The sequence below is a fragment of the Elephantulus edwardii genome, unplaced genomic scaffold (genome assembly GCF_000299155.1).
Source record: "Elephantulus edwardii isolate Elephantulus edwardi_28Jun2011 unplaced genomic scaffold, EleEdw1.0 scaffold00110, whole genome shotgun sequence".
NCBI classification, from domain to species: Eukaryota; Metazoa; Chordata; class Mammalia; order Macroscelidea; family Macroscelididae; genus Elephantulus; species Elephantulus edwardii.
Genome location: NW_006399860.1, coordinates 6234291 through 6245477, shown reverse-complemented (window position 1 = coordinate 6245477; position 11187 = coordinate 6234291). Strand labels below are relative to the sequence as shown.

Genomic DNA, 11187 nt, shown 5'->3' with positions numbered 1-11187 from the left:
GCTAAAAGTTTTACTTGCTGGATAACTGAAGGAAAAGTTTGTTTGTTGCTGTCCTGAGGTAAAGTTTGCTGGGTGATTGAGGAAATCAGAGGTTCATTTACGGTGCTGAAACAAACATGGACTTTCAGTAATTGAGGAATTGTTTATTACTGTTAATCTAGTTTAGGACTGCTGGACTTGTATTGTATTATACTCTTTGCCTCCCCCATTCCCCACCTATTTCCCTAATAAGCCCCACAACTGTGAGTAAAGTTTGTGAGTCAAGGAGCAACAAACACTGCATGCAATAATTGGTAGAAAAAGGTGAGAGAGTATGTGAGGTGGCATGTCTGATCATGTAGGTATTTGTTTAGCACTATAGATATTATTATTGGATACAGTTTCTCTTTATTAAATGGGAAGAAGTCAGACTCAGCCACTCCCACAATGTGTCTGCTCCTTATACATGGACCAAACAATCTTCTGTTAATGAAAATATGTAACTCTCTTAAACAATTTGCATAATTTACCAAACATCAATGTTGTCTCTGAGAATCAGTAATAGATTAAAAACAGTAAGTATCCCAACAGTCCCAGAGTTTTCAAGATAGCCTCAAATAATTCCAAATTTAGAGAGAGCTAAATAATAAGATAGGAACCCGGGTGATGCAGTGGTTAAGTGCATGGTTGCTAACTGAAAGGCCTGTGACTCAAACCCACCAGCTATTCTACAGGAGAACAATGTGACAGTTGGCATCTGCAAACATTCACAACCTTGGGAACTATGTAGGAAGTTCTACTTTGTCCTTAAGGTTACTAAAAGTTAAAACTGCCAGTAGTGAGTAGGGTCTAGTTTGGAAAACGCCAGATATCAAGAATTCACAAATAAATAAGCTTATGTTTCTTATTATAATAGATTCTAATTCCAAGTGGACTTTTTCTTTTTTAGGGAGCTCTGGAGGCTTAGTGGTAAGGAACTGCACTGTCAATAATAAGGTACATGGTTCAAATCCAACAGCAGCTCAACAGGACAAAGATGTGCAATTTCTTCCATGTGATTTATAGCATATGAAAACTCACTAGTGGGTCAGCTATAAGTCAGTTCTAATTTGATGAGCTGAGCTCTTTTTTTAGTTTTAAAAGAATTTTCAGTAGTCTGTTGTGTTAGCAACCAAAAGGCCTCTCATTTCTAGCAGTTCTAATCCACCAACTGTTCTAAGGAAAACAAAAAGCAGTCTCCTCTCATTAAGAACTACTGTTTCACAAACTCAGTGGAAGGTCACTATGAGTTGGAATTGACTCAATGTTAATGAGTCTCAGCTTTTGAGATTTTGGGGGTTTGGGATTTGTTGGGCTTCCTCCCCCCCCCCCCGTTATTTAATACAACAGATCACGTAGAGTTGATTTGATATACTGGATACTTCATTGGATTGAAACTGAGAACGATTTCTTGGCCTTGATATTCTTAAAACCTAGAAGTTTTCTGGACTTCAAAATAAAATATGCCAGTGAATTGACACCTACTCATGACCCTCTAGCCAGTTTTCAGAGGTGATAAATTGCACTGGAGGAGACTGTCCATTTTTCTTCTATGGAGCAGCTGGTGGATTCAAACCACATGCTTGTGATTTGCCAGAGCAACTCCTCACCACCAAGCCACCAGCGCTCCCTTCCAAAGGAAACAGGAGGCACAAACAGAAACTGTTCCATATTTGCTTAAAAAAGGAAAGGTTGATACTAGCTCAACTTCTTATCCCTAGAAATTCTTTTGTAATGCCATTTAAAAAAAATAGCCTCACTAGAAGACATAAAATACATGTGATTAATTTTTCTAAGCTCCCTTCACTGAACTCGGGCAATTCTGGCAAAACTCTAGATATTAAATATATTGATCTTTCTGCATATCCAAAAGATTGTAAAATTATTTTAAAAATTGTGCCAATTAACAAATTCACTCAAGTTAAGCTAACTTATCATAAATACAGAGAGCACTCACAAATCTTAAATTGCAAAGAGCATTTAATATAATTAGTGTGAACTGGAATATAGAAAAGTTTTGAAAACAAAATTACTACATCCACTTTACAGATATTGGAGGGCTATCAGGTGGATTGGAGGGTCCTATAATATTTACCATTAAGTGGTAAATATTCAATTAAATTCTTAGTAAATACAATCCTTCTAAAACCTTCCGAAAGATGGTTACCTTTTCGTTATCCTTTAAAATATGAAAATAAACTTTCAGAATTTGTTATATCAGAATAAAAATATAAAACAAGCTCTTTTACAGATCATATTAATAAAATATCATATAATAAAATATGATCATTGACTACCATGAAACCCTTTTTTTCCCCTCACTTATTTCTAACAAGAGACGAAACATATACATGCTGCTATTGCAAACAAACACTATTAATCTAGAACATAATTTCCAAAAAAATTTATGACGTTTTACAGAATATAGAGTAAACTGAAGAGCTGCTTCTTTCTCGAAAAAAAAAAACACAACAAAAAACAAACCACTAGACTGTATACATCCTAATATAAAATCAGACAACTCTTATGAAAAGCAATTCTGCAACCTTAGCTGAAATTTCCTAATTAGATTATGGTGTTAATAAATCAGGAAAAGATCCTTGGAAACACAGATGTTTTATCATCCATGTGCAAAGCTGTCCTAGACCTTTCTATCAGTGAAGGCATTTGTAGAGATGGCACACACAGGCTTTATTATGAGTGCTTTCCCTTTTTTGGTAGCAATTAATCTTTACTCAAAAATAATTACTATCTGATATCTTCTTCTTTCCTTTGGTTTTCTTACAGAGACCACCCATGAGGTAGATTATAAAATTAGTGTATGTGACACAATTTTCTGGGTTTTTTTCCCTTTAAACTATGCTCCTAAAAGCTAAATCCAATCATTCCATGGGGGGGGGGGAGTGAGTCACACAAATAGTGTAAATAAAAAGAATCTCTCAACCATTCCCTGAACAAATAATGAACAATTAACATTTTACTAGTTCTAGAGTCATATATACTGTCAATATGTTTACAGACTCAAATAATTTAAGAGTGTCTGGCAATATCATAGACTTGCTAAGCTGTGCTACCAATCCTAAGGCACATGTATTGAATCCACCAGCTGCTTCACAGGAGAAAAACAGGCAATCTCTTCTTGAGCAATTAAAAAAATTCTGAAAATGTACACATCAGCCATAACAACTTTTCTGTAACAAGGTGAGCAGTTCAAATTCACCAGCTACTGCACAGGTGAAAAATGAGCAGACTCCTGCATAAAGATTTACAGCCTCAGAAACCTGATGGAGAGTTATTAGGAGTCAGAATCAACCCAACAGCTGGGTTGGGTTTTATACTGGTTGATTAAATGAAAGTAAACAGATGGTGCCACCTCTTCCCTGTAGTCTTCTAACCAACAAGCAGTATAGGCCGCTTCCTTCTCTGTGTTTCCACATGGAGTTTTTCGGTGTATCCCTACTATATTAGAGGTCTGTTAACTCAGTGGCAAGGAACTGCACTGTCTGCCCAAAGGTATGTAGTCTGAATCCACAGCTAATTTGTAGGAGAAATATGGGCAGTTCTCACCCATGCAATTAATTGCCTCAGAAAACCCACTAGAGGGTCATCTATGGGTCAGATTTGACTCAATGATACTCAAAACCAACAGTGACTATAAAACTTAAGGGGCTCTAGTGTCCTAGTGATAAGAAGTTGCACTGCCAAATCGAGGGCATGCTGCTTGAATTCACCAGCTTCTCTATGGGATAAAGATAGGCAATCTCCACTACTGAAAAATAGGGCCTCTGAAAACCCACTGAAGGGTCAGCTATTAGTCAATTGACTCAACAGCACCTAACAACAATTATAATACTTAAAACACTGCAGTCCTCCTCTCTGTGTGCATTTGTGTGTTTGTATTTCTTTCTACTGTGACCATACACTCCTCAAGGGAAGGAATGGAACTGAATTCATTCCACTATATACTTAATCTGTAGGAGGAAAAAAGTCTTCACTAAATGTTTGAGAGACATGAATGAATGTACCAAATAGTGAGCAAGTCTTTATCTGTGGCCCAAGATGTGATATCCATCCATGGTCACAAGATGGCATTATGACTCTCTACAGTCTATGCCACACCAGCACTACCAGATACAAAGTAATTCCAGAACGTAGGATTGCCTTATGATTTGGAAATTTCAAGTTATCTGGGAGATTCTGCAAAGATTCATCTTCTCCTACCATATGTTTCTGACAGTGTTTTCAATATGCAATATAAAAAAAAATTCCTTGATTCAAAAGTCATAAGATTGAAGGGTTAACATGTAATATATTTCTCTCTTTTACATATATATTAATATGATTCTGACCTCAAGGACACAAAGAGAAGTTTAACTATCTTCTTCAAAAGTGCAGTCCACTGACTCTTCTAATCTTAGGAGAAAGCAGAAGACTTCAATGGCTATTTTTAAAAGCAAATGTATCACACTGTCTCAGTTTCATTATTGAATCTGAGGCTATCATTGCGACCTTAGGTTCAGTAAGTCTCAGACAGCTCCTTGCTTAAGGATCGATGCTCCAATCTGTGGTCTAGAGAAGTGTCTGTGAAGGAGAAGGTTAAAACTTCTACCTCAGAAGTCAGAAACAAACAAATGAGAACATTCTAGGGACTGAAACTTATGTGTAAAGCAAACTGCTCCTTTCTGTGAAAACAGATGAAAAGGAAGGACTTTGTGACAAGCATAGAAAATAACAAGAAAACAACAGCTCTGGAAGACTTAGTACAGAACTGCCTGTACTGTTTCTACCTAACAGAATTTTTAGAAAGTGTTATATTTGTAATCCATTAAAGAAAACTGACCTTGAAGGAACTTTCCCCTTAAGAGGTCAGAATATTTTCATATAAAAATAAAAATTATAGAAACTAACTACAAACTAAGCTAGAGTACCGATGGTGCTGCTAACTGAAAGGTCGGGTTTAGATCCATCAGCTACTCTAAAGAAGAAAGATTAGCTGTCTCCTCCCTTATGATTGACAGCATGGGAAACTTGACAGAAGGCTGCTGAGCTGGAATCAGTTTCACAACAGTGGAGTGAGGGGTTTTTGTTGTCTTATTATTACATATGATAAAACATTATTCCACACCTCATAATTAGAAATGTTAGCCCTTGAACCACTAACTTGCATATATTTTTAAATCATATCTCAAGTCTTTACTAAACTTATATAATATTTTTTTTAAAATTATAAACATTTTAATAATTCATTTTAATTACGGAGCACTAGTTACAAAGACAGGAAGTTCTGGTGGTATAGTCTGCAGTAAGTTGCATTGCTAACTCAAAGACCAAGTTTCTCTGGCAGTTCTAATTCACCAGTGGGTTCAACATGAGAAAGAGAGCCTATCTCATGCCATGTGATTTACAGCCTCAGAAACCTGATAAGAAGGCCAGGTATGTGTCAAAACCACTCAGAGGCAATGAGTTTGAGTTCTGTGTCCCTGTACAAAGAGAAAGCCCACTAGTAGCATAGTGCATGACAACTTAGGCTGCTAACCAAAAGATCAGTAGTTTGAATTCACCAGCTTGCTGTTGGGAAAGATGGACAGTCTTTTTTTTCCTACAGATTTATAGCCTCAGAAACATGACAGAAGTTGCTACATGCTATAATCAACTTGACAGCAGTGAGTACAAGAGCATAAGGCATATATTGACATAAACAAGTTGCAGTATCTGCTTTCAAGTGTGTCTATATATTTTAAGTATACTGCCAGAGAAAAAAATTAAACATGAAGACCTACTTATAAATCTAGTTGTACTTTTAGACTGTGTGCATGTGGGGCTTGACATTATAAAGTCCAATCTTACAGTTTTCTACCAAACTACCATGTTATATTCAAAACATAAAACTGCTACAGCAGGTCACTGTGCACATACCTACCCCACAGTATCATCAACATTGAGGTGATTGCCTCGCTGTGGAAATGCACAATGACTGGTGTATGGCCTAAATTATATGCTGACTCTTGAGAGTCTCATTATGGTCAAGCCTCACTGCAGATGTACATACACTTTGAGGGGTAGGGAAGAGAATAGAGAAGTCCTGAAGGCTGGTGGGATTCAAATGGGTGACATAACTAATTGTCTATAACACCAGGACGTTTTTCAGAAATTTTCCCAAAATTTTTAAACATTATTTTTAAAAATGGCTTAAAGGCATTCTGACTTAAACCAAAAACTCAAATTTGCCTTGTATTCCAGGCAAGTCCTATGTTGCTCTCCATGGCACTGCTGGAGGAGAAGAGAGTGAAGGGAAGTGTGCCTGAGGTAAAGACAGGGCAAAGTGTGCCCTGCCAGAAACAATCTGGTCTGTTGCAGACTGTCCAAATAAATCTTGACAGCTGCGATACTGGGTCATCCAAATAATATCAAAACTTCTGCACAATATTCCTAACTATAAACTAAACTATATGTGCTTCTATCTATGCATTTTGTTATCTGAATTATGGCAGAGAGTAATAAAAAGTTCACTAAATCTAAAGTACTATAACTTCATAATTTTGCTCTCTTTGAAAAGAACTACTCTGCCCTCCAGAAGTACTTTTCAATATGTATAACTAATGTCAAGGTCAAGCTTCTGAGATTTTTCTCACAGAAGACATGACGCTTGCATAGTTGACAAATAAGTGGTTCTTTCTCCCCAACCCCAGTCATGAAACTCAGATTTAAAGGAGTCTGGCAAACGCCAGCTTACCAGCAGTAGTCCAGCAGGTGTGGAGGAAGCACTGGGATGTATATGTGTTGCCAGTACATTGGGTAAAGCAGAGAAGCTGATCCATGTAGACAGGCAGTTAACTAAAATTTGTAAAATGGTAACAACAATGAGTAACCGCTGACCCTCCAAACAACAAAAAGACATGCTCAAAATATCAAAGATTAATAATCACTGAAAACAATTTACCTAATGGCATAAATCACTTGATCTTTACCAATGCTGCATGTAAAAGTTTCATATTTGGAGGTAAAAGTCTCATGTTTAGAGGTCGCTTTGAAAAACAAATAAATTGCAAAAGTATATTCTTGGGAATGTTACAGAGCTAGTTTAAGCTTACTGAAAATAGATTTTGAGGTCAAAACTTTGAACATAAATTAAAGTGAAAATGAAAAAGGAGATGAGCATCTTAGAAGAAACTGCAGGAAATTACAATTTGTGCAGCACAGTTTGCGCATCACTCAGATTAATATACCACGATTAAATATGGAAAGGAAGAGAGGGTGAAAGCTCCTGAGGGATATCATTAGGGAAAATTGCCAAAGAATGAAACATGAGCCAGTCAGGAGAGTCTGGAAGCTGCAATAATACCAGGGGACTTGAATGTTCGACAGTTGGAGCTTCAGTAATGTGTGAACTGCGGGTTATGGTATCAAGAGACTCTGTTCACCGACACATAGAACGTCACTATTGACCAGCGAACTGCCCAAGCTTGACAGCCGTACTACAGGAAGCCAAGTATATCATAATTTCATATTTAAACTCTTCATTCCAGATTAACATTTTGTTTCCTAGCTTTATATCACAACAGCCGCAATTGCATTGCTGTTTTTTAAAGGTAATTGCAATTTTAATTGTTTTGTTGTAGCAAGCAGTTAATAAAGCATTTCTGAATGCTTAACAAAAGAATAGCTAGCTCCTTTTTTTCTCCCTCCTATTGACCCATTTCAGAATTCTTTCCCTGAAAGTTTTACATTTTAAAATACAATTCCATCATTTACTGATTAAAGCAATAATTAAATCAGCATATTTTACCATATTAAAGCTATACTCAGTATTTCAAGGTTACCAATTATATCCCTTTATTTGACCTGAAAAATCAGAATTTAAAAGATCTGTCAGGAAAATGAGTTAGACATTTTATAAACCATTATATCTATTACAAAAAGGAATTGAAACATATTAACAGTAACCACATTTAATTTGAAAGAAAAATAATAAAGCAACTCAAATCTTAATTAATAACAATATTTGCTCAAAGTTAAAATGTTTCCGTTAATTTCTGAAAAAATTAATCTGATCTGAAACAAAATGATAAAATTTCTCATTAAGAATCTCTTGGTCTTATGGCATTAAGAGGTATGTTGCTTGTGTATGTGAGAGTTTATGTACAAATATGTTTTTCCATCTCAATTTTTAATGTAATGAATTTTTATTTCATTAAGGATGCCATCATTTAAAATGCTGACACTTTGCATTTACAAGCTTTAATAGTATCCATGTAATCAACAGTATCTTTTAAGTAAATACTACATTATAAAAAAGTTTTTGTAAAAAAAGAGTATTTAAAAAGAATTTTACATGTACAATTCAGTGGTATTGTTATTTTAAATAGAGTATTTAAAATGCCACTAGGAGGCATTCATATACCTCTATTTAACTATTAACTGCAAGTCATAAGTTTATTTACATTATCTGTTTTTTAAAAAAATGAAAATGGTTTGATCTAATTCATTGTGTCAAGTTCTTCAAGAGGATACAGGTATCCTGTAAAGATGTCTGGTTGTAAATTAGGCATCTTTAGAGTATTATTAATTCTTTATACCTCTTTACCGTATTTTTATGAGCTAAAAGAACTTAAGTAGAAAGGGAGCAAATATATCTGAATGTTCTAAAACAGGTAAGATGTTAAATATATATGACTTTCGAAACAACTATATTAGAAAACAACTTTCAAAACAACTATTATAAAAACAGGGAAGATGGTGTTAAGAAATACTAACAGTATGAACAAATGTATTCTAAAAATGAGAAATTTTAAAAATGAGGAATTAAAAGGGCAATTTATTTTAGTAGACATAAACAGGCTTTTTTAATTAAAAAAAAATATCTAAACCGAGACCCACTGCTGCTGAATAAAATCTCATTCATGCTGCTCTTCATTGGGTTTCTGAAACTAGAAATCTTTACAAAAGGAGACTGTGCATCTTTTTTCCATGGACAAACTGGTGGATTTGAACTGCTCATGTTAAGGTTAGCAACCTGACACATCATGCACAACACCACTGGGTTGCTTCAAGTGTCCAAAGCACTCTACTAAATTTTATATAGATATATTCTCTACCCCTCTGGTAGTTGTTTTGTGCTGTTGAGTCGGAACTGTTCCATAGCTGACCCTCCCTTTTCAGAGGTTGTAAATCACAAGGAAGGAGATTGCCCATCTTTCACCCATGGAAAACATGATGGATTCTAACTGCATACATTTGGGTTGGTAGCACAATTTCGTACCACTGAGCCACCAGAATTTAGGTTGGCAGCACAACTGCTTACATCAGGATTGGAGTAAGAGTCATCAATAATCTCTGTTATGTTGATGACACAACCATGCTTGCTGAAAGTAAAGAGGACTTGAACATTTGCTGCAGAAGGTTAAACACTGCAGCCTTCAATATGGATTGCAGCTCAATGTCAAGAAAACAAAAACCTTTGTCACTAGACCAACAGGCAACATCAAAATAGTTGGAGAAAAGACTTAAACTCTAAATGACTTCATCTTACTTGAATCCACAATCAATATATTTGGTACCAGCAGTCTGAAGATTAGGACATGTACAGCAATGGGAAAGTCTGTAGTCAATGACCTCTCCAAATTATTGAGGAGCAATTATGTCAGTTTGAGGAGTAAGGTGTACCTAATACAGGCTATGGTCTTTTCAGTTACTTTCTATGCATATGAGAGGTGGACAATGAATAAGGCATACAGAAGAAGAATTGAACTCTAGTGTTGGAGAAGAGTACTGAGTATCTTATGAACTGCCAAAAGAACAAACAGATATGTCTTACAGAAGGAAGGTTCAGCCATCTTGCAGTCAAAAATGATAAAGCTTCATCTTGCAGACGTTGGTCATTTTGCTAGGAGAGGTTATTTCTTGCAGAAGGAAATCATGCTTGGAAAGGTGGAGAGTCAGCAAAGGAAAGGTGGATTGACACAATGACTCAATGAGGTGGATTGACACAAAGACTGCAGCAATGAGCTTGAGAGTATTAGATATTATGAAGATAGTATAGGAGAGGACAGGGTTCTGCTCTGTTCACACTCTCACTATGAGTTGTACGCAACTTGACAGTAGCTAACAACAGCAAGGAGTCTCTAGTGGTCATTTTTAAATGAAGTGATAAATCACTGTTCAGTAAACTTGACTGATTTCTTACAAGATGGTGTCTGTTATCATAAGAAGAGTTATATATTTTCTATAACGGTTACCATTTGGCAGAGAATTGTCTCTAATAATCAGGACATGTCATGAAAGTGATAGACTTTACAGACTTGGCAACTTCTTGAAAGAGTTATCAGGGAGAAGTAAAAATATACTATGACCTCTAATCAGATTCCTGTTTCTAGTCTAAGCAATCAGAATTACAAAAAGTAATATATATCAGGGATGTCGGATTTGGATGAAACAATGAGTTTGCTTTTGCAAATTGATTCTGTGTTAACTGTGAGAGAAGATCACCCCCCCAAGCCCACTGCCTCAGAGATCTATAGGAATACAGCAGATGGAGATCTTCATCTTTGAGGTTGCCAGCAACATGGTGGAAGAAAACAGAGTTGCATGCCTCCCCCTTTGTGACAAATATGAGCTTAACCACTATATGTACCATAATATGCCCACCCAGAATCATATCCTGTCTCACCACCATGGGCCCCTGCTGGGGTCAGAGAAGGTTGTCCTACACCATGATATTCATATGCCTTATTGTCTTTATGGCTTATTGCTAGAGGTACAACATCTATCTATTAGTTCATTGTGCTGGGGAATGATCTGCATGCTGCTAATTACTTCATAGCTAGGTAGATATAAGTCTTCTGTTTGCTCTTATAAGTGGAGAACTTTTCTGTCAGTTTGCTCTATAGAGGTAACTTGTGAGTTCCTGTGATGCTGGAGGCTATGGCATCTGAGTGTCAAATGCCAAAAGGGTAACTCATGATGGACAGGTTTCAGCAGAGCTCCCAAAATAAGAAAGACTAGAACACAGGATTGGCCATTCACTTCTGAAATAATAGTCTGTTAAAAACCCTAGGACAAGGAGATGAAATCAGTTAAGTGGGGAAACGACAGACTTTTTAACAAATAGTGTTGGCAAAATTGGAAAACTCTCTGCAGAAGACTCAAGCAAGATCCACACCTCACTCCATA

At 36.2% G+C, this 11187-nt stretch overlaps 1 protein-coding gene across 1 annotated transcript in view; it reads right to left on the bottom strand.

Moving 5' to 3' along the window:
- DENND1B (DENN/MADD domain containing 1B) overlaps positions 1-11187 on the bottom strand; it is a 414540-nt gene that overhangs the window by 154395 nt on the left and 248958 nt on the right. Inside the window, 1 exon segment of the mRNA XM_006903679.1 lies at positions 6752-6852. Coding sequence (XP_006903741.1) covers positions 6752-6852 — 101 coding nt within the window.